Raw genomic sequence first — 26,217 nt, 5'->3', positions numbered from 1 at the left:
AGAGATATATATTATATATATATATATATATATAGGATATTATATATATATATATATATATATATATATATATCCTATATATATATAATATATATATTATATATATCTATATATATATATATAAATATATAATATATATAAATATATATATATAGATTATATATATTATATATAGTATAATATATATCTATATAAAGATTATATATATATATATATATATGATATATATATATATATATTCTATATATATACTATAATAGATATAGATAGTATATATATATATTATAGATATATTATATATATATATACATATATAGATATATATATATATATATCTATCTATATATATACCCCTTTCCTATATTATCAATATTATAAATATATTATATATAAATAATAATATATATTATTATATTTATAGATATATATATATATAATATAAATATATAATAATATATATATAATATCCTGATATATATATTAGCTATTATATATTAGGCTATAGTCTATCATATATATCTATATGATATATATGATATATATATATATATATAAGATATATATAATATATAATCTATATATATATATATATATATATCTATATATTAGATATATATATATATATAATATATATCTATATATATATATAGAATATAATATATATCTATATATATATATAGATATATAGATATATAATAATATATATATATATATATGTATACATATACAATGTTTCTCCTCTTCGGGTAACGTTTTGGGAAGCCACGACCTAACCCAGAAAACCTATGATACTGTAAACTCTTTCAAATATCATCTAGAACGATGCTCTTGTCATTCAGCGAGCAAGCGCATGTGAATAGGGTCTACCACCATCCAGATCCAATGGTTTCTTGGCAGTTTCCTTGGTAACTTGAATCTCCTCCATTTATGCAGTGCCATTAAATGTCCACTTTTTCTGACACCGCGATAAAAGAATGCGCCCAAGTGGGTAGCAAGAAATGTCTGTAAGTCTCACGTCACTTTAGAAACAGTTACACATCTATTTACAATATTTACAAGATCATAAAACTCTATACATTAGGAATCAACAGGAATGCTTGATGCGTTGACGTACACTGAACAAAGTGAAGCACTTCATATGTACAATCTCATTCTCATCTCTTAGAATTAATTATCTCCATATCTCTGCAGAGCTTTACTCTTTAAAAATCATTCCCTTTAGGACATATACACATATTATGTAAGTGTAAAGACATATGCCGTTCAGTACTCGTACATGTGTAGGAAAGTAATGGTATATGACAGCACTCTGTTATAGTACCTATACAGACCTGTATTAATCATCTTAACGTAAATTACTTCAAGATATTAAAAAAATTAGTTGTAGCAGTCACTGTACTAAACAGCCGTCAATATGGCACACAAGGAAAGGAAAGGGATTCTTCTGTCCAAATCAAAAGGATTTTTAAAGGTGATGAGTATCGGTATCCTGAGAGACATCTTCCACATCAATATCCATGTCGCCCTTTTTGGATTTCTTGTTACTCCTGCCACTTTTACGGCCATTTCTTTGGGGTCCAAATTGTACTGAAAACTTTGAACTGGAGGAGTGAAGTTCATTCAGCAGCGGAACTTCGCACATGCACCCTGAAGATGATCTGCAGTGGCCACGGCTTTCTTCACAAGCTTGACTATGTCGCCGCTCCTTAAGAGAGTCACTACTGCTACGCCCTGCTACGCTGCTGCTGCTTCCGCTACTGTTGCTGCTGCTACTGCTACTGTCATGAGAAGAATTGCTGTGATGACTTTCATTATCCTGGTTATGATCACATGAGTTCCGATGGTTTTCCCTTGTGGTATGGTTGGGTATCGAAGTCTGGCTAATGAGAGACTTGCAGGAATTGGTCTTTCCAGGGAACATTGTGTGAGGCAAATTTATTCCAGCGAGAGGAGAAGCCGGGGCTCGGCCTAACAATGGTGAGCCCTGTTCAAGTCCTGAGACAGGTCCTTTAGTAGGCTGCGGAACTTCTGCAGGGGGTTCCTCTGGATCTACTGCCGAACTGTTATTGCTTTCCTCTTTGTCTAAATGTAACATGAAAAGAGCAACAATGTTTACAATGAATCCAAGTAATGTAAGAACGATGTTTTTCCAGCCAATGACTTTCAGTTCAGTATACAGAATTGAGGAAGCCACTATGACTAAAGATGTGAACAACACATAATTGATGGACATGAAAACAGAACTATTGAAGAGGTCCAGAGCCCTCTGCATGTAAATAGTTTCAATCAGCAAACAAGCTATCAGAGCAACAAGGCATACCCAAGTAGCCCAGTTGGTGAATTCGTTTTCTCCACCAATGGTCTGCTTAAGAGCTAGGCCAACCCCTTTGCAGAACATGACGGAAAGGGATCCGAAGGACGAGCATATAGTGATATACAAAAGAACATATTTATGGCCATAGCGAGGAACTAAAGCCATGAACACTGCCGAAATCAGCACTACCAGGCTGGCGTAAATCAAGAACCCCGGATGCAGAAGTTGTGACTGAAGTTCCTCCATCGTCGCAATCTCGCGGTCCTTTGGCCCACAGAGCGTCACTATGACGCAACCCACAAGCACCAGGACGCAGCCCAGCTTTCCTAGCATTGCGAGCCTTTCTTTCAGAAAATATGGAGACAGAGCTGCTGTGCAGACGATGGAAAATACTCCCAGCGGCGTCACCAAAATAGCGGGAGCAAATATGTACGCGACGAAGTTTGTCAGTTCACCCAGCCCCATCAAGGTAATTCCAAGCCACCACTTGGGAACTCGCAGATACCCATAGCCTCCATCGACAGCTCTCGTTTCGCCTCGAGCCTGTGGAAGAGTAGGAATAATGTTAATGGCGCTATTACTGATTAACCTCATTTACCAAGTTTTAAATAAGCAACCAAACTCGTCATAATTACAAAAAATAAGTTTGCATAAACTGTGAATTAAATTACTCATACATCTGGTTTCGTAACCCTTGTCTGAGGGAATGTGGCCTAAAGGATACACGAAGGACTTACATGGGAACCAAGAATGACTGAAAAAAGTATTGACTGTATATCATTCATCTAGTGTCTTCTTTCAGTATTCTCTAATTTTAAGAACAAAATAACAATATATGTCTCCTTTAGACAAATACCTTTTCTGAATAACGTTGCTAAAAGCAACATTGCATGCTTTGTACTGAATAAGGTAAATAATTGTCTCTGTCGTAAGAGAATCATGGAACACGGAGAATTTTCATCAGCTGTTATAATGTGCATTTGAACCCTATATAAATTTAACATAACTTCAAAGTAAAGCGTTAAAATAAGATTGTCAAGATAATATTAACCCAAACATCACGTAAAGAAACTATATGTCCTCTTAATTCAAAAAAAGTTTTAATATAACAAAATTAAAGAAATACGACAGCAACTTAAACATTATGAAATAAATCAGTTCAACTTGCAATTATGGAAGGATCTTTGACAAAATCTATAAGCAACATAAAACAGATGACTGAATACCGGCTACAATTAGCTGATACTTTTTTTTTACCTTAATCCCAAATTAAAATGAAATGCATCCTTTCAACTGAAAAGGACAATAGGTACAAACGACAGGTCTTTATTTACAAGGGGAGAAATTCAAAGCAAGAAGAATTACGTGAACAGTGACAAGTATCCAAATACTGGCCCTATGTTTTAAATGTGTTCTTTGGTTATGATGCACTTCTTGCAACTTTACAACGATAAAAATGAAGTTTTCCATCTTGTAACTGACCGTTTGTGTGTCTGTGTTTTGTCAATTATGAACACCATCTTAACTGTCTTTGAAAAATGCACATTTATCAATACGTTTACATCGTTCCCAACTATTTATTGCCAGGTTTTTTAACATTTCAGACTTAATATAAAAAACTATACGGGTAATCAAGGGATGCTTGCAAGTTAACACCCAGAGAAAATTGGAGTTGAACGTTGCCAGACGGCTACGTAAGTTTTCTATGATCTTTTTATGTGGGACACTGATGTAAATTTTAATTCCTTGTCATCAACTGCCTTCAGAAGGAGAACATTGTGTTGCCTTACGGTAAGTTCAGAGGCGTAACAATAGGGTGGCAGAGGTGGCAAACTGCCACGGGCCCAGGGCCTATAATGATTAAAGGGGCCCATGGACGTAGAGTCATAGAAAGGGGGCCAAGGGACCCAAGGGATATGGGCCCTTGGCCGTAAAAAATAAATAAATAAATAAATAAAAAACTGTAGGCTACTGTTTACCGTTATATTTTAATGATTAAAGAAAAAAATTATTTCAAATTCCTCAATATAATACTGGTAAATGATTATTAACAGAAACTGAGAAGACATTACACATTGTTAAGGTATACGATGGGTTACGGGTTAGGAGGACACAGGGGGTATTACTGTCCGTACACTACAAGTCCGTATCACACGGACCTGTAGTGTACGGACAGGAACACAAGCAAAAGATGAAGGAGATTATGATGAGGATGAAAGGAAACGTGGAAATTTCATTTGTATCATTGAGTTGCTTTCTAAATATGATCCAGTTTTTTCAGAATTAATCAGTAAACCTAAAGGTAAAACAAAGTATATGACCCCAATAATACAAAATGAACTCATTCAGTTGCTTTCAAAGGAAACTGAAAAAGAACTTACTTGTGCCATTAAAGCAGCTCCATATTATAGCAAAATGTTAGATAAAACACAGGATATTTCCAAAATTGATCAGATGTGTGAAATATACCGTTACTGTAGCATAGAATATGATGATAATGGAAAGCCAAGGGCCCTACAAATTAATGAGACTTTTTTAGGGTTTCATAAGGTTGAGGGCCAATGTGGAGCTGCACTATCAGAACAAATTTTGCAAATAATTACACAAAGAGGACTTTCTATTTCAAGGTGTCGTGGCCAAGGATATGATGAAGCTAGTAACATGAAGGGGATATACAAAGGTGTGCAGAAAAAAAATAATTGATGATGAACCCAGTGCAGTCCATGTTCATTGTGCTGCTCATAATTTAAATTTGGTGATTAATGATGCTGTCAAGGATATGACAGAAATGGCCCAGTTTTATGATATTGTTCAAAGAGTCTATGTGTTTTTTGGATTGAGTATCAAGAGATGCGACATATTATCTAGCTTATTTCTGAATCAGGCACTCACAAAGGGGTAACTATTAAAAAGTTGAACCTAACTAGATGGGCTGGACGTTATGATGCGGTACTTGCTCTCAAAGTTCGATTCTGTGATGTGCAGAAAGCTCTAGCACAAATAATATTATGCAGCTCTAAGGCAGATGAACGCAATGAAGCCACTGCACTAAGATTTCTTGAAAATTTTAATTTTGTATTCCTTTTGACGTTTCAATCCAAAATCTTAGTCAATAAATTTAGTATAAAAAATGTTGCAATCAAAAGCAGTTGATCTTGCTGAGGCAGCAGACCTCTTAAAGGTTTGCATGGATGAAATGTGCAGATTAAGAAATCAGTTTGAGGATGTAAAGAAAGAAGCAACAGATACAGCCCAGAAGTGGTCAATCAGACCAGAATTTGAGAAAAAGAGACTTAGTACCGTTAAAGGACATTTTGGCGAGCTTTGTGAAGATCAAAGATTAGAAGGTCCAGAGAGTTTGTATAGAGTAACTGTTTACTATCGTACTCTGGAAATCATCACAACTCAGTTGAACTTCCGTTTTACTAGCTTGCATGAAGTTGTCTCATTATTCTCAGTGTTGGAACCAATCTCACTGCAAAATTTATCTGACTCAGAGCTGTACGAAAAAGCATCTAGTTTTGTGAAAAAATACCATAACGATGTGTCGGAAACATTCACACAGGAAATTCTCAGCAAGAGATCTGCTCTGAAGGGAGAAATAAGCAAAGTTTCTAGTATTAAGGACCTTGCTAATATGTTGATCATAGAAAATCATTCTATTTCAACCAGTTTCCCTGAGGTTTGCACTGCAATGCTATTGTTTTTAACTATTCCAGTCACAGCTGCAAGTGGAGAGCGTTCATTCTCCAAACTAAAGCTTGTTAAAAACTATTTGCGAAGTACAATGGCGCAGGAAAGAGTAGAAGGACTAGCTCTTCTATCAATTGAACAAGGAACTGCAAGTAGATTGAACTTAAGTAAAGTCATTGACAAATTTACAGAGATGAAAGCAAGGAAGAAAGAATTCTAGAAGGTATAAGGTATATTTGTTTATTTAATGATGGTATAGATGTTTTGGACCAAGTTGTGTTTATTTTTATTTTATAAGCATCGTAATTATGCAATAATGTAACGGCCGTACAGGCCTACATAAGGGGATTCATCTGATTCATTATTGAGAATATATAATTTAATGTTCTTTTCTAAGCGATGTATGTATTAACTATTAGTAATTATATTTCAATGCCTGCATATTATATTTTAATATCTTATGCCTACCAGTTCTACGATATATCAAATCAATCTCTCTACTCTCTCTCCCATGATAATATATATTCATTAAATAGAATGGCTTTCTCACTGTTAACCAGCTTTTTTGAAATTGCTTCATATTTTCTAATTATTTTCTTTACTTCATTGTTCAGGTTACTAATGGACACATAATGGGGTTCTTCCATTTACTCCAGTATTTTTACACGCGACAGCTGTTTCGTCAACCTATACGTATTGACGTTATCAAGCGTACTGATACAAATATGAGCCTACATGCGTTTTGTGACGTCATGAGGACGGAAAGGTAGTACAATTGCCAGATACCTAGTTTTAAGTATTTACAAAAGACTATAGTGAAACATAAAATAAGACAAATAAATAAATATGTTAACAACAGAAATTATATAAAAAGTTGAAAGTAAGTTATTATATACACATTATACATAAATATTTTATTAATTAATCTACATATATTTTTAAATTCCACTGAAAGTCAGTGTGCGCTCCTGTCCGCGTGTGGGGGTTTTGTTCCACGCGGTTGAAGGGCTGCCTCCTACACGAGGGCAAGGAACGGTCTGCCTCACGTTGGATGTTAAGGCTGGGACGTTGCATGGCGATGCTGACTGCTTCTGATATCAATAAACGATTGTAGTTGCCTTCCTTGTGTATTATTTTGGTGTTTGTGAGAAGTTCTTGTAATGATGGTTTTTTATTGTGGGTATCCACAAAGTGCTGGTGAATGGCTCCTTGGTTTCTGTGGGCCTGCATGCGACGTTTGAGTGTGGTGGTTGTGTGTCCGATATAGCATTTTTGGGGGGACTGACATTGCTCGTCAGCACAGACAAACTTGTATACTATATCAGATTTAACCTCTTTCTCCGTCGATGGGACCGTACTATTTTTCATTACCAATGAGGCCGTAAGGTTCGGTTTGCAGTAAATCCTTGCTGTTATTTTGTTATATGGCGCTAGGGGGGTGGGGGGTTGGTTCCTCCTCTTCGCAGTATACCAAGGATGGCTTTCCTTTCATCTTCGTGGTGTTTGTTGTATGGTATCTGATGGTATATCACTATTTCTTTGTCTTTGTCTTGTGTGTTGTTCCTCGAGGTCGGATTATGGAAAGCCTCTAATCTCTTTTTGACAACTTGCTGGATCATGTCATCTGGATATCCGTTATTTGTGAGCAGCTGTTGAACTCTGTTGATTTCTTCGTTAGTCGCTTTCCACGTGGAACAGTGTGTTATGGCGCGTTTTATGTATGCATTTACCACAGATCGTTTATATGCATCAGGGCATTCTCCTCTAGCATTTAAGCATCTTCCAGCGTCTGTCTTTTTAGTGTATACGGTGGTATTGTATTTGTTGTTCTTTTGGGTCACAAGTACGTCCAAGAAAGGGAGCATCTTCTCATCACTTCTTTCTACCGTAAAATTTAATGTAGAATTTGCTTGGAGTTTATTTACTAATTCTTCTAAGTCATTATCACCCTTTGTTGTGATAAAGATATCATCAATATATCTCCCATAGATTCTGGGTTTTGGGTGTTCTTCAAATGTGACCTCTTCTTTTGTAAATACTTAAAACTAGGTATCTGGCAATTGTACTCAAGACGTCACAAAACGCACGCATGTAGGCTCATATTTTATATTACGGGTGCTCTGTGAGCAAGAGCCCGTGCTGGCACAAGGCCAGCTTAATCTTAAACAACAACAACAGCTCATATTTGTATCAGTACGCTTGATAACGTCAATACGTATAGGTTGACGAAACAGCTGTCGCGTGTAAAAATACTGGGGTAAATGTAAGAACCCCATTATGTGTCCATTAGTAACCTGAACAATGAAGTAAAGAAAATAATTAGAAAATATGAAGCAATATCAAAAAAGCTGGTTAACAGTGAGAAAGCCATTCTATTCAATGAATGTTGTATCCGTGAAAAATTGTGCCCTAGAAGTAATAATATATATATATATATATATATATATATATATAATATATATTAATTAATAATATTATTTTTTTTTTTTTTTTTTTTTTTTTTTTTTTTTTTTTTTTTTTTTTTAGGCAATGGGGGCCCACTGTAAGAAAATGCCACGGGCCCATTCTCACCTAGTTACGCCCCTGGGTAAGTTTCTATTTCTGATAATTCTGAACGTTGAAATTCATGTTCACGATTAGGGCCTATTTATTCTTTAGTTGGACCAAATAAGATTTGAACTACAACATCATCAACAACCACAACAACAACAAACAAACAAACAAAGACCGTTTTAGCTGAAACTTGACAACTGAGTGAAAATTTACTTTTAACATCAAAAACATTCAAGAAGACTGCATTCTATTACATTATTCAAGTACCACTGAAAGCTCGAGATAACTGCACCTTTATTCAGGCGCATTAAGACAAGAGAGATGGTTGCGAAAAGTTAGATTTATGACCAAATACCAGAACTAGAAACCGGATTTACTCATCCTGTGATTCTAAGGCTTACATTGTGAAATATTCAGTGCAGAAAGAAGAAAAGTTGTCATTATTCCGTGAGCACATTACTTGTTGCCAGAATGCGCTTATGCTCACAGAATTCATGCAATATATTTCCTACATTTTCACTATAAATATATATATATATATATATATATATATATATATATATATATATATATATATATATATATATATTATAGATACAGACTGTTTGTGAGTAAATAGCATGTATAAATATCCAGTACCATGAAACAGAAGGATTTGCATAAACTTTGTCTAAGCAACCAAGCTATCTAATTACTTAAAAAAAAACTAGCTTTCTTAATATCTTTAAAAAATGAAAATATATTATGAACTTCGTTAAAAAAGCTAACGTTGGCATAACGGAATCATTCTCTAGTAGACATCAGATTTCCCAGAAGTATAAAAACTCATATAACCTGGGGCAACTAGTCTATGAATCGTCAGATAAAAACGCATGACGATTTCATTCCAATACTCGTAAAATATACATCCCCGTTTTTTGGTTTTCTTTACCTTTATCAGATAACAATGAAATTCACCTATTATTATTATTATTATTATTATTATTATTATTATTATTATTATTATTATTAGTTATTATTATTATTATTATTATTATTATTATTATTATTCAGAAAATGAAACCTATTCATAAGGAACAAGCCCACAGGGGCCACTGACTTGAAATTCAAGCTTCCAAAGAATATTCGTCAGGAAGAAGTATAAAGAAACAAAGGGAAATGCCGAAAGAAGAGATCTCACTTATTATAAGATTCAATTAACAAATAGATAAAAAATGTATTAAAACGCAAGCGGCATATAGTACATGTAAGTGAACAATACAGCAGAATTACTTTTCATCCATGTTTATTATACCTCCGGAAAATGAAAGTTTTTTTTTATTAGATTCAATCTTATTTGAGTGCTGCCTGCTATTTCGATGTGGTGGTTGCGTGGAAAAGAGAGCATGCATATGTTTTAGTTAACATAAATTACAACTAAGATAGACGCAGTGAGCATCTTGCTAGTATTTTGATCATTGCCTACTTTTCAAACGAGTGGCTCATTTTTTTATTATCACTGTTAATAAATTTTCTTCTATTTATAACTTTTTCTAATTACAAGAGAAAAGCTTATCATTCAGTGCCAGAATTTTTTGAGGTAAGCTAAAGTTCTTTACTCGGTACTATCGAACATAATGAATATACCATGATGACATGGAACCATTGATTTGAAATCATGACTAAGGCCGATATGTGAGGAAGCCATTCAATAATGAAAATAGGCCCTGTATACAAACATATTTCATTATTCCGAGAGGCCCCTTTTAAGATACAGTGTTTTAAATAATCACGCCAGCTGCTAAACACACCATTGTCTCGGCGTTGAGGACAGAACTCTTACAATAATCTGGAGTTGAAGGTTTTTTCTCATTACTGATTAAACAACGAAGCTTATGAACAGTGAATGATAATACGCTTTCAGACGTGAGGACTTTTAAGATTTACTAATAAAAAAATAAAAATGCAATTCTGGGTGTCAGTAGTGTCCAATATAATAATGATAACCAAAACATTCTCATAGTAGCATGAATTGAATTCAATATGGAACTTCGGCAAAATTCCAACCACTGGGACCTATGAGGTCATTCAGCTCTGAAATGGATATTGACAGTAAAAGGATTGATAGTGTAACAGGAGGAAAACCTCGCAGTTGCACTATGAATCAAGTCTTAGGAGAGAGTGGAAAGTAAGATGGAAGAAAGAGAATATGAAAGGAGGTACAGTAAAAGGAACGAAAGGGGTTGTAGCTAGGGGCCGAAGGCACGCTGCGAAAAAAAAAAAAAAAAAAAATTAAGTAATGCCTATAGTGTGCACCGCATGAGGTGCACTGACGGTACTACCCTCCTACAGATCCAAAGTTATGTATATGTATATATACTTAAAGATGATTTTATACAGATAGCTTACGGGAATCTGTTCGGTTTCCTTTTCAGTCGAACAGATTCCAGAAAGATATCTGTACAAATTTTCTTTGAATACATATATATACACATAACTGTGGATTTATTTCTCCAATATAATAATAATAATAATAATAATAATAATAATAATAATAATAATAATAATGAACCAAACCTAAACTCCCTTCCGTTTTCTTCTGAAGATGGAAAAGGAAACCCACAAAATTACAGAGTATAACTTGTTCACCTACACATCTCTCAAGAAAGGGCCACAGATACGGCCAGAAAGTACTCGAGTGTTAATACTAAGTAAATACTTACAAGTAAACAAATTATGCTCGGTAATTTTGTGGGTCTCTTTTTTCGATAATAATAATAATAAAAAGTTGACGAACCTCAATGTCCTTGAGGGCGAGCTTCTTGTAGATGACCGAGATTCCTATGAAGAAGCAGGAGAGGAATGCGAGGGTCAGACCTATGAAGGTGTCCAGCGGCACCTTCTGGGAAATGGGATCCTCCGGTGCCGCTGCGCTCGTGTCGTTGTTGTTGTCTATTGTGTCCATCTCGAAACCCAAACTGTTGTTGTTCATGTTGTTATTGGTCGTGAAGCCGTCCATGATGGAGTTCGAATCCCTGACGACGGGAACGGTGTCCTGCGGAGAAATGGCAGAAGTTAATAGGCAGCTTTTGTTTCGTGTCAACATTGCAAAGATAAGTCGTATACAGATTTAAGTCAATCGACCACATTAATAGCTCATTATTCTAAGAAAATCCCCCATTATGGAAAGCTGAAGCTTTTCACCGATCGTAATAACATTTCCATTATACATGGCATTAATTTGGAACACCTGTGTACTTTAACATGCTATTATGTAATGGCTTTCTGGTATCACTAGAAAGCGATGATGTTTTCTTGAACGTCAAAGTTTACAACCGCGCGTTGATAGTAATTATCATTATTTTTCGTTTCTCTTCATTTAAAAACAAGGAAACGACGTAAATGGTTATGCGTGCATTAAGCACGATATGTATGAGAAAGAAATAAATCTAGCATCTTAGATCAAAAAAAAAAAGAAAAAAATCTTGATAAGAGATACCAGCATCCAGTCCTATAACAACCATATCATCTTATACAAAAAGAGAGTTTTTTTAACAGTATATTTCGAGTTGATTTCTCGTATTCTTATGTTTAGTTAACGAATAATTAAACGAAACGACTTGGGCTTCTAAAAGAATGCAACGTGGATCAAGCTATCGTAGACGTTAGCGACGAATTTCATTAAAAGCAAACTTAGTTTATTTAAGTTATGCTTACATAAATCGCTATCTTTTTTTCTTATTTTTCTTAAAAGTTAATCATTCTGGGAAAGCGCACTTATGTATGTAGTTGACACTTCTGTTTTGATGATACAAAACTCTATCTATCTATCTATCTATCAATTTGTCTATTTGTCTAACTATATATCTATCTATCTATTTATCAATCTTTAATCTATCTATTATTAATCAATCCATCTATCTATCTATCTATCTACCAATATATTTATCTAACTATCTATCTATCAACCTATTTATTTATCTAACTATCTATCTATCAGTCTATTTACTTAACTAACTATCTATCTACAAATCTATTTATTTATGTAAATATCCATTTGTCTATTTATCTATCTAACTACTATCTATCTATATTTATGTGTGTCTCCGTGTTGATGGATATACTACTCGAGTCCTGTGACTTGTAAATACGAGTCTCTATCAACTGCATTATTCATTGTTTGTCAGGCAAATTAGTCCTGCTCGCTGCTAATCTTTTACATTTACCCGTACAACTCTGTATGTTATTTTCAAGTCTTTATCGTGAGCGCTCTTATGACTGATTAACACGACGCTCACATCAAGTACTTTTTGCCTTTATGAGCTCTGTCATGACGGACCTAAGTCCAAGATAACAACGCCTCAGCTGACGTTTCTTATCTTTTCTGATGAGAACTGACCAATTGGAGAACTAGTTTAAGCAGGATACAGGGGCCGTAGTCAAAATACTTTTATCTTTGGACTGTGAAACCTCTGAATATAGATATTAAGCGTATACTTTTGTTTGATTATTATTATTATTATTATTATTATTATTATTATTATTATTATTATTATTATTATTATTATTATTATTATTATTATTATTATTATTATTATTATTTTCTATGGGGCCCACAATAATACATCAATGGTTAGAATGTGAGACTTTATAAAAATGTATAAGAGGCTTTAGAACCTTATTCTGGGTTCCTCTTTAGTCATTATTATTATTATTATTATTATTATTATTATTATTATTATTATTATTATTATTATTATTATTATTGACACTTAAAATTATACGAATATTATTATCTTAACAATGGCTATTATTACAAAAAATATATATACAAGCTCTCATATGAAAGAAAGGGCATATGTATGATAAGAGCAAAAAAATCAATAAAGGAGGACAAAAGTATGTGAAAATAAATAAACATGTAAAAATAAATTCATCTCGCTTCTGGTTAGGTTTAAATCGAGTTCTTTGACAGAACAGCAAACATGCTGATTTAAAACTGTAGACTTTGCTCCCGCATAGCGTACCTTAAAATCATGGGTTTATCCACTAATAGGTACTAATACATTAGTCTCAGTGCGTAGGCAATGAATATATTCCGTAACTATGTTACGTAATAAAGATTTTTTTTTTAATCTGTTACAATGAACTGGCTTTATTATATAATAATGATAAAATTGCTGTACATGATATTCATAAATCTTGAAATATAAATACTCATAAGTGAAATGTACCACGAAATAGCTTTTTTACTTATTTCGAAAGATTTGCGTAAGATTTGATACATTCAACCGAACTACTTTGGAAAAGCGAAATAAAGTCAAAGAGACTGCATCTACTTGGCAAAAATAAAACGAACAATCGCTGGCAATTACGGCGTACCGTACTAGCTAATGCACTTGTGCATTATCAGTCAATATTTCAGCAAACACTCCAAACTTAAGTCTGTTCACCTAGCAAACAATTCATACCAAAGCAGACTTTCCTACCAAAAATTATTTAAAATTACTTGTAAGATAATTTCACAGATCATTAATCAATGCTAAGCAAATATTTCATACATTTCAACAGCCGTAATTGATGAAATAGAGTCTGCTTACTTTACTATGCAATAATGACTCACTGTCCTCCTACGAAAGATAATTGAAAAGCTGCAAATATATATATTTTTTTAATTGCAAGGATGATTCTGCAGATCGAAACAACAAGTCAACGTACACCTCAAGTGGAAATGCCACATTTCTTGCCATTGACATTTAGTCGAAGTAACTCTTTTTAGTAGAGATTTGTTAATGAGAAACTCGAATGTCGTAATAAAGCAATAGTTGTCTTGAGCAGTGCTGAGAGCCGACTTTCTTCAGCGCCGTCTTGAATTAATATTTTGAGACTTTATATCACAATGAATGATTCAACGCAAAGAAAAATTCACCTCTGCCTCTCAATGTAACTTCGGAACATATCACTGTCAAGTTGACAGAAACATCACTCATGTATCTTTTTAATAACTTTTAGTGTTCTCGCAGAACTTATAACACCACAGTGAAACCACAAGACGATAGTTTTTAAGCATTTTAAACAAAAAGAGAACAAACCGACTCATAATTTATCATTTATTAAAAATATTATAAGCAGTTGACCTAAACGAATTTTCTAAGAATTGTGCGATCATAACATCCTGCATTGTGGGGTTTGTCACTAATCCAACTTACAAAGAGCAGCTTTTAATTTATTGAATAAAAAATACCACGAAAACAATTTTAACCGTAATTATATACTAAGGTCAGAGTCGCCATCTGCAGTTCTCAGAATCCTCGAAAATTGTTTAGGATTCTCAAAACCAACATTTACTTGAATGTGCCCCTGGAGTGAACAGATAGATGGATAGCGCAGATACCAGTTACAGATTTTGCTAAAGCTATACAACAGACATCGAAGTAGGTGCAAAATTGAACATTAATATAAAGAAACGATTTTCATACATGCGTCACTGGCTGATCACGCAACAAGAACATGAGATGGCAGAAGTATGCATGAAGGATTAAAAAGGCTTAAAAGGCAAACGATAACAACAAAGTGGCCATTAGAAGAACATACTGCAGCACTTGGGGTAACTCCAACTCTAACACTTTTGCTTTCCTTGAACAATAAAATTGAGTGAGAACATTCATGAAGTGAACATGCATTTATGTTATCTGCAACAACAGATCTAAACATTTAAACAAACACAACGTCTATATATATATATTATATATATATATATATATATATATATATATATATATATATATATATTATATATATATATGTGTGTTGTGTGTGTGTGTGATGTGTGTGTGTGTGTGTGTGTGTATGCACTGTATGAGCTCGTGTGACGAAATTTACAACTAAGGAAGTTGACATTACTACATTTATCCTATTTTATATATATATATATATATATATATATATATATATATATATATACTATATATATGTGTGTGTGTGTGTGTGTGTGTGTGTGTGTGTGTGTGTGTGTGTAGAATCTACTGATCACTTTTTTACCAGATACACATACAATTGTAATAGCCAAAATACCCTATTAACTTCTTGAATGCTCTTTTTTTATATATATATATATACGCGTGTCACTACAAAGCCTGAAGATCCAAGTTCAAAGAAATTTGAAGACATTGTGATGCCCGGTACCGGGAAATTAACCCAGGTTACATAATCACAAAGAGGTCATGTTGCCGACCTGGCCACGAGAAGGATCTACATATACATAGAGAGAGAGAGAGAGAGAGAGAGAGAGAGAGAGAGAGAGAGAGAGAGAGAGAAGTAAACAGGCACACCACTACCACAAATAGAGGAGACAGTCACTTTTATACCCCTTTCCCACCATTATCGGTACGCTAAGGGGTTGGTTGCCTGATGAGCCTTTCCTTACAACATCAGGCATGGTTTATTATTTGGCAAAGGGGTTTTTACGACTGCATGCCCTTGCTGTCATCAACAACAGTTATTGGCAGTGGGCCTAACCGATAACTAAAAATTAATACTGCAAGACAGCAGTTTCCACAGTTATTGGCAGTGGGCCTAACCTTTAACTAAAAATTAATACTACAAGGCAGCAGTTTGCACAGTTATTGGCAGTGGGCCTAACCTTTAACTAAAAATTAATACTGCAAGGCAGCAGTTTGCACAGTTATTGGCAGTGGGCCTAACCTTTAACTAAAAATTAATACTGCAAGGCAGCAGTTTGCACAGTTATTGGCAGTGGGCCTAACCTCTAACTAAATTAATACTGCAAGACAGCAGTTTCCACAGTTATTGGCAGTGGGCCTAGCCTTTGACTAAAAAAGTCCACTTACAAGGTAGTAGTTTCCACAGTTATTGGCAGTGGGCCTAGCCTTTGACTAAAAAAGTCCACTTACAAGGTAGTAGTTTCCACAGTTATTGGCAGTGGGCCTAGCCTTTGACTAAAAAAGTCCACTTACAAGGTAGTAGTTTCCACAGTTATTGGCAGTGGGCCTAGCCTTTGACTAAAAAAGTCCACTTACAAGGCAGTAGTTTCCACAGTTATTGGCAGTGGGCATAGCCTTTTACTAAAAAAGTAAAACTGCAAGGCAGAAGCTGTCCTTTTATTCGCCTTTTACGACACGCAGGGTCTACGGTAGTATTATTCTTACAACGCTACCACAGGGTGGTCACTTTTATACGCAAACCCACTAATTGCGTGACCGCACACTAAGGACCGTCATCTGGGCCAAGGCTGTCAAGAAAGGACATACCAGACAAGACCACAGCCACACAAAGTAACTATTTCTTATGTTACTATTTTCACCAGAATCCTGTTAAAAATATATCAACATGGCGCAAGATCTCCCGGCTTAACTGAAATTTGTAAGTTTGGAATTCTTATTGGTTCAAGAGAGCGAAATCGTGGGTGCAGTAGGCTCAAGATTTCATTCACCCAGATGGCGTGAGATTGTTGTGTCGTGTTGCAACATAGCATCATCTCGGTTTTTCTTTTCTTTTTTTTTGCAAGATGATGTCTTCTCCGTGTACCCCCCCCCCCACCCCACCCCCCTCTCTCTCTTCTCTCTTCTCTCTCTCGTCTCCCTCAGTCTCTCCTCCTCTCTCTCTCTCTCTCCTCTCTCTCTCTACGCTCCTCCTGCACATTTCATGACGATTCGCTTCCTCAATGGTACCGCAGTTACTTTACCGTCTGCAGAAGCAATACTCAGAGATTTGATGAATCTCACAAATGTTGGATTAATTAATAATAACAATAATAGTAGTACAGGTTTTATTGAAAATAATGGCTATTTCAGCCGCGCTTATTTTGTATAGAAGTTTCTCTATTCTTCTTATTACTGACTTTTCCTCTGAACTCAAGTTGGCTATTAAAACGCCAAATGGGGGATTCATGTAAAAATAGTGGTATTGGTCCAATATCGCGTTTTTTACACGAATCCCCCATTTGACGTTTTAATAGCCAACTTGAGTACAGAAGAAAAGTCAGTAATAAGAAGAATAGAAAAACTTCTATGCAAAATAACCGCGGCTGAAATAGCCATTATTTTCAATAAAACCTGTATTAATGAAGTCTTCATCAAATAATAATAATAATGAATAATAATAATAATAATAATAATAATAATAATAATAATAATAATTAATAATAAATAATAATAATAATAATAATAATAATAATAATAATAATAAATAATAATAACTTATCATTTTCATTCGTACATCCCCGTTTTTAAACGTCCGCTGGAGAAAGTTATGAATTAACATAAAAATGCCATGTACTCTAATTAATTGTCCAAAGAGAGATTACATGAGGCTTCCATTAACTATTCACTGCTTTTGAAAGTGAAGAAACCATAGGCTATACTTTCAGGTTACATGAATATCCTGACCTGTAAATATGGCTTACATTCCTGAAATTCTGTAGGTACGTTCATAACTTTTTCAGCCATGACTAAAAACTAATTGTCATTTTAAACATTCGTTTTCAAGTTAGTAATTACAGTAGTATCCTATTTAACAGAAGAATTAATTTACATAAACTGTATATATATAAATATATATATATATATATATATATATATATATATATATATATATATATTTATATATATATATATATATAGATTATATATTATATTATAATATAAATATATATATATATATATATATATATATATATATATATATATATCTATCTTTGATATTATATATATATATCTATTATATATATATATATATATATATATATATATTATATATATCTATAATATATATATATAATCATATATATGTATCAACTGAATCACGAAAGTTTGGAACGTGATAAATCCATAAACAAAGGTATAAACCACGAAGGCTTATACCTTTATATATATATATATATATATATATATATATATATATATATCAAATCAGTGAATAAATATTTTTAAAAGATAACCTCACTTTGCCAACGGAGCAACAAAATTACTCGCTTTGGCGACGGAGCAAGAATGCTACTAAGTCCAGAATTACAAAGTTAAAGAAAATGAGTTGCAATAATGATAAGCTATTAATTGCTATCAACGCACGAAGCTCCAAGAATCATGTGTAAACAAAATCCTAACTAACTTTCTAGGAACATGAAGAAAGCTATACGGCGAGGCGATTATTATCTTTTTTTTTCACTAATGAACACTTGGTATACCTCACTGATTCAGACAGATCAAACGCACGTACTTAGAATACATGACAACCTACTGTACATGATATATGTTTTCTTGTTGTTGTCACGCACCTAGGAAACCAGTGCTACCATGTAATTACTGCATAGTTTATTCTAAAAGTCAGTCTGCCTATTTGGTCACGGTATGTGTGCATGTATATATTATATATATATATATATATATATAATATATATATATATATATATATATATATATATATATATATATAATATTATATATATATATATATATCATCACAAAATGTGCTGTCAAATCTTCCCAGTCACTAAGGCTTAAGGAGATTCACTTCCTGCACTGTTATATATGATACCTTTCTTACACTCACTTGATAAACTCATTTTGCCTACTGTGCTGGCCTGGGAATAAATCAAAAGAAACCTAATAAAAGATTATTTAAAAAAACCGTGAGAGAACCGAAAGCATAAATCAATGAGCTTAGAGCTGCTGGCATAAAGCAAATCGCATTCAGTAGAAACGTCCCGTCCATCACGAGGATACTAAATATTAGAATGAATAAGATATCAAACACAGTCGGGTAAAGACTGTCAGGCAAATAAAAACCAGTGATGAAAGAAATGAATTTTCGGAATATTAGGTTCAAGAGCCCAGGGGAGGCTTGCCAAAGCTGAAAGGACTATAATAAGAGGGGGAAAGCTAAGGCCTACGTGGATAAGTGCTATGAAAGCTCTGAAGACCACCTGGGATGATCTGCCTGAGCAAGAAATAATGTGGTCTGGAGGAATCGGAAGGGGTCCTTTCAGTCTCACGGTGTTAGAGGCATTGATTAGTTAGCTGAGAGTTAGTTAGTAACTTTTGACTACACTTTCTTACGTATTTTTCGAGACACAAGAGTCTCGCTTAACAATGAGAGTTAGTTAGTAAATTTTGACTACATTTTCTTACGTATTTTTCGAGACACAAGAGTCTCGCTTAACAATGAGAGTTAGTTAGTAAATTTTGACTACATTTTCTTACGTATTTTTCGAGACACAAAAGCCTCGCTTAACAAAGAGAGTTAGTTAGTAACTTTAGACTACATTTTCTTACGTATTTCTCGAGACAACAAGAGTCTCGCTTAACAATGAGAGTTAGTTAGTAACTTTTGACTACATTTTCTTACGTATTTTTCGAGACACCAGAGTCTCGCTTAACAACGCATAACAATGAGAGTTAGTTAGTAACTTTTGACTACATTTTCTTACGTATTTTTCGAGACTCAAAAGTCTCGCTTAACAATGAGAGTTAGTAAGTTTTGACTACATTTTCTTGCGTATTTTTCGAGACACAAGAGTCTTGCTTAACAATGAGAGTTAACTTTTGACTACATTCTCTTACATATTTTTCGAGACACAAAAGTCTCGCTAAACAATGAGAGTTAGTTAGTAACTTTTGACTACATTTTCTTACGTATTTTTCGAGACACAAGAGTCTCGCTTACCAATGTAAAAGCTAGCTGCGTGACCTTAAAGGCCATTTAAGCTATAGTTTGTCTACAGTTCTGTTAAAAGTCTTGATATCTATATTGCATCTAAGCCTCCTTGAAGAATCTATTTGAGTATTTTATCTCAGGCGGTTTCCAGTTCAGTGAATAATTATATTGTGGGTGGAAAATCTTAACGACACATGAAAGACAACGTTGCAGATAATAATCAAAACATCACAGGGAATCTATTCTGATCGGGGGAAAAATGGCAGACAGTTAATTTAGCAGCAGAAAGACTGAGCCAGCTTTATGCTAGCACCGGCTCTTGCTTTTCAGCAGCCCGTAATGACAGTTCGTTCAAGAACAGCGGAGATATTCTGAATATCAAAATGTAGCGTGTTAATGGTCAGTGAGTATTGCTTTCAGCCTTATATCAAGCAATGATTGATTCTGGTAAAGAATTAAGGAACAGCTCATAAAAAAGGAGAACCTGTAGAAATTCATGACCATGAACGGCTTGATGCCGTTTGTCTGGAGAATTTAAGAATTGACAAATTAGCTTTGCATCGTTTCGTAGACCGCAGGTCGTCAGACAAAAAATTCAACAATCTGTTTTTCCTTAGTTTCCAACTTTTTTTTCGCCATCTGACCAAGACACGGCCAGAATTTTGCACTAAATCTGGAAATATATTCAAAGTATACAGATAACTTAGGTTATCTGATCTTTACTTCAGGGGGAATCAAACTACAGTCGAAGTAAACAGCCTGCATGGAACCTCCGGGAACCAGCGGCAAAGAGTACAAAAACAGGACTGCGTGACACATTTAGAATGAGATCCTACTCATAAACTTGAAGTGTCACTGAATTACGCCCGATAATTCAATAACAGTGATTTGCATTATGTATAAATAAATACATGCAAACATAAATTCATATATATATATATATATATATATATATATATATAATATTATTTAATATATATTATATATATAATAGCCCTGGTAGCTGCATATATAAATATATAACTTCGCCTTCTGTTTTCTAGATATGTACGTGGTTCCTTAGGGCCTGGCGTCTTTTTGGGCATATTATGATAAAAAGATACATATTCATATATCTATATTCATATATATATATATATATATATATATATATGTGTGTGTGTGTGTGTGTGTATGTATGTGTGTATGTGCGTGCGTGCGTGTTTGTACGTGTGTGTGGGTACGAGCAGGGAGTAAGTGCTTTTTTACAACTTTTTAATTATATTTTTACGATATAGTCTCTGACTTTCAATAATAAGCTACCACGAAACCTTACTGTTTCCACTTCGTCGGACGAATACAGAAAATCCTTCCAATTTCTCTATCAGGGACTTAATCGCCACAATTTCTCTTAACGAGAATTTTTTCATACCCGTACGTTGATGTACTGCGTTAAATTCCTCAGCGATAGCATGTATGCCCAAATTAATAGAGGAATTATTACCACCTGTCAATACGCGAGCTTGTTTTACATATACTAGATATTATGAGCATTGTAATACTTCGGTCATGAACGTCTTTCGGCCGCATGTACAATATGTTAGGATGTGGAATTCTCTACCTTCCTATATGCTAAAAGAACCGTTTCACTTTCATGCTTTTCATAACCCCAGAGAACTCCTTCAGGAACTTCCTTGCGGTTTCAAAGACCAATTTTGTACAGCTGAGCCTCCTCCGGTCTGTAAGACAGTAGGGAATAAGCAAATAATGCAAGTGAGTATTCTGTACAGCGAATAATGCGGTATGAAACTTTCAGCCACGGCCTGGTGGTGGCCTGTGTTGTTGGCGACTATAGCCGTGCCAGACACACGAGCATGGATAAATTTAACCTTCTAATAAAGGACTACTGATGCTAGGGGGCTGCAATGTCGTATGATTGATGATTGAAGGGTGGATAATCAACATACCAATTTCCTGCCCTTTAGCCTTAGTAGTTTTTAAGATCTGAGGGCGGACGGACAGACAAAAGCCATCTCCGTAGTCTTCTTTTACATGAAACTTAGCGTATTCGATATAATACGATACGTATATATTTATATAATTTTATATATATAATCGTATGTATAATATAGTATGTGCATGTATATATATATATATATATATATTATATATATATATATATATATTATATATATATATATATATATATATATATATAGTGTGTGTGTGTGTGTGTGTGTGTGTATGTGTAGAACAGAGTCGATTATAAACGCTCTTGCATTCTTTCAATATAGATCCGTCTCTTATCGTGTGCTTAATCACCGGAAAACAAGCACACAAAAACTGACAATCAACAATTTGCTAATCGTTACCACGGACAGTCCAAGAGGACCGACCTCTAAAGAGGTGCCGTCTCTTACCGGCTGTTCAAAATATTCACCGCGAGAAAAAGAATCGGCCTCATAACTCATGCCATTCGTTGCCGTCCAAGATGAAAGGCGCCATCAGCTGGATTGACGTTCGAGTTGAAATGAAGGCCTTCTTTAGAGCTGGTTATTGCTCACATAATCAATATAAGAAGGTACGATTGTGTGTGAGTGTACGCGCGTGTCTTTCGCATGACAATAACTTGACATGCACGTGCTCGTTATGGTCCAGGTAATATATGATTACGACTCGAGGGCCCAGTTGGTATAACTATAAGCTATAATAACTATACCTTGAGAGTTCATACAATCATGTAGGTTCCATGGCTGGCAAAAAAAAAGGGGAGGTGGGTTAAACGTGGTTTAGCGAACATAGAATTATACTATTAAGAAGTAAAATTTAAAATATGTAATCCGTACAATTCATCATGTTAATATACTGTAAAATCATTATTGTAATAATGTTAATATTAAGGGCATAGTCAGAAAATTGTACACTTTCCCAAATAAATTTGTGGATAAACGACACTTTACATTAATCTTACTAAAATACTTAACTTTCTAAACTATTCCCTGCCATTGGTTAGCCATGCAGCTAACTGTCCCCTCACTCTTCTTTCATCCACCTTGCCTATAATATAGCTGAAAAAAAACTAACACAACTGAAATCCGCTACTGGTTATATCGGTTTACTGCCGTCGGCGTTCAATCATTAAAAGCCCAATAATTAACTGAACGGATAGAGCTGGGAGCTACGCTAGAAATATGAAATTGATAATTCGTATATACGAATGTGGGGCAATGACCTCCCTGTCCACATGCTGCAGACTTAAAGAGAAATGAGAAAAAACGAAATGCACAGGTGGGACCAACATACGCGGGAAGCATTTAAATATTTCCTTAGAAAGAAAGAGTTAAATGTTCAATAAATATGGGGACATGGGCACGCAAAATTAGTTTTGCATAATGAATTAATTTAACGAGGCCGATAATCGATTTCTTCCACGAAATTGCTGAGCGCTCGAGAACCTTCTTTTCATTCGTTAACGGTATTCATTTTGTGCTGAACGGTGATATTTCATCGCAATCAATCAAAGGGATGCAAGACAGGCAATGCTAAACGATCTCTTTTCTAGACAGTGACCAACACCCCCGCCCCCAGAAGGGTTTTAACCCGGTATCTTTCCACCATTGCGACGTGTTTAGTACGAGCCCGTTGGGGATGACCGTCAAAACATAAACAAAAGACTGTACATATCATAAAGACAATGACCCGAAAAGCGCCTCAATGGCGTGGTCGGTGTGGTGCTGGCGTGCCAACTCGGTGGCCGTGAGTTCGATTCTTGGGAATTCCATTGAGGAGTGAGAGATTGTATATCTGGTGATAAAAGTTCACTCTCGACGTGGTTCGGAAGTCACGTAAAGCTGTTGGTCCCGTTGCTGAATAACCACTGGTCCCATACAACGTAAAAACATCATACAAACAATGACCCCAAAGAAATACGAGTCCTAGAAAACGACTCGCAAACTATACTGGGGGTCACTATCTAAGAAAGATCCGAACAGTTTTTGCAATTTGAGAAACATCGTCTAAATACAAAATCAAACTTAGTAGAAACAATCTGCAGTGTTTCAACTTATTCTAATAAACGAATGAGATTCAACAAACACTAAACCAATTCATCCCAGCATCCACCAGGTGAAATTACAGATATATCATTAAAAAAAGTGTCGAGTAAAATGTGGAATTCCTTATACTTCATGAGTTGTTATTCCCTTATTTTTTGTATTGGTGATGTCGGCCTCTACACCTTGAGAAAAAAAGTATGAAATTGGTGAACATTTCAACCTTTTCCTTGGTTACTACGAAAGCCTCACACATACTCAGTGTAAAATGCTTTTCAGGTATGAAAACAATAATACAAAAGTGATGAAAATACATAAATCTAAAAATCAATAAACGACCAACTTTCTTAGATTCCTTTTCTATGATGATTTATTATTACTGGTCATGATACAGTCATTGTATCATTGCTAGGAAACGAATGCCCTGCGAGGGAAATTCATCAGAGTTAGGACAAACCTGTTTGTGGCTGCTGTAGCATGTTTGACATCATTGCCAACAAGGTACTACTACTATCGATTTATCCGCCATTTCACATCACCATTCGTCAGCCTGTTCTTTCCATTAATACGCCTGAATCTGAAATTTCCCGTCATGATTCGTACATCTTTCATTTCTAAGTATTATTCGCGCATTTTCATTTCCAGTTATTATTTCCATATCTGTTCTTAATCATTATTATTCTCTCACCGGTAAATCTGTCATTTCAAATCAACATCAATGTGCCTTTCATTTCCATAACCTTGGAGCTCGGTCAGAGCAGTCATCATCGAACTACGCGGTTAAGTGACATTTTTCCCGATAACACCAAGCCCTGGAATTCTCTCTCCGCCACTATTTTCCCAAAATCTTCAATGGGCATGCAGTTGCTCCTTTCAGAGTTTAGCTTCACTCTTCTTCCCTAATTGTTCTTATTATCCTTGGGCTTGGTCTAGATGCGGGTATTAGGCCGATCGACCCATAGGACTACATTTTAAAAAAAGAACACCGAATTCTATTTCTGTTCTTTCTTTTCCTGTATATTTTCATCTTTTCTATCTACTTTTCATTTATTTTTTGTTGGCCGAGTTAGACCGTGCTAGCCTTATGCCAGCACGGGCTCTTGTTTAAAGGCGCCACTTACATGTGGTACAGTGTAAGAAGGAATAAGGAATCAGAGGTATGATGAGGGCCTTCTGACTCACAGTAACCAACCAATGCAATCATTGGAGTTTTTAGAATTTTCGCTTGCCCGGGGAGTAAGCCTATAAACTACTTCCCTTTTTTCTGCCTGGGGTGGGGGGGTGGGGGGTGGGGGGGGGGTGGGGGGGGGCGTTAGGAAAGCCTAAAAAGGTCTGGAAAAGATGTTTTCGCGTTGAGTTAAAGATACAGGAATAGGATATTTATGATATATTTATTAGAACGAAAATGTAAAAAATAAATGTTCATGTTAACATTTAAAAAAAATTATTTCTAATAAAATATAACGTATTTAATTTAATTTTCGTTGGTTAAATAACGCTCTATTTGACTGTAGATTTTACCACATGGCCCGAGAAAGCTTCAGGTCGGATCACGCCTTCTTATACTTTTTTTTTCTCGTATATCATTTTGGAAACCGGATTTTAGTTTTCACTATAGTTCGCCATGTGCTCTAGTGAATCTGTTAACAAGGAAATACCGTGCCTAACTGAAAAAGGGGAACTACTCCGTAATTACTTGAGAGTTCACTAGGATGCTTAAAAAAGTGGTTTTTGTAATGCTGATTTTATTTTTTATTAAAAAAAAAAAAAAAAAAAAAAAAAAAAAAAAAAAAAAAAAAAAAGTCTTGTAAAAAAAAAATTGTAAAGAAATTTAGCCAAAGGTGAAATTGCAATCTAAAGAAAAACTAACTGAAAAAAAATTAATGTCGTTTTTAAAGGGAATGCAAAGCGGCAACATAGCTTTTTTTATGACGGATATCAAGAGGAAAAAAAAATTATGTAAAAATGCTGCAA

General features: G+C 34.7%; 1 protein-coding gene across 10 annotated transcripts in view; it reads right to left on the bottom strand.

Moving 5' to 3' along the window:
• Window positions 1-717: 717 nt before the first annotated feature.
• The window catches only part of LOC135195644 (uncharacterized), a 144,542-nt gene continuing 119,042 nt past the window's right edge, over window positions 718-26,217 (bottom strand). For all 10 annotated transcript variants that reach the window (XM_064222012.1, XM_064222014.1, XM_064222015.1 and 7 more), the window contains 2 exons: window positions 11,337-11,594; window positions 718-2,857 (listed from right to left, as the gene is read on the bottom strand). In XM_064222012.1, coding sequence (XP_064078082.1) covers window positions 1,466-2,857; window positions 11,337-11,594 — 1,650 coding nt within the window. In that variant the 3' untranslated portion in view covers window positions 718-1,465. The remainder of the gene's footprint in view (window positions 2,858-11,336; window positions 11,595-26,217) is intronic.

This window comes from Macrobrachium nipponense, chromosome 16 (assembly GCF_015104395.2).
Source record: "Macrobrachium nipponense isolate FS-2020 chromosome 16, ASM1510439v2, whole genome shotgun sequence".
In the NCBI taxonomy this organism is placed as follows: Eukaryota; Metazoa; Arthropoda; class Malacostraca; order Decapoda; family Palaemonidae; genus Macrobrachium; species Macrobrachium nipponense.
Note: the sequence above shows the minus strand (reverse complement) of the source record. Positions and strands in the feature narration are given on the sequence as shown.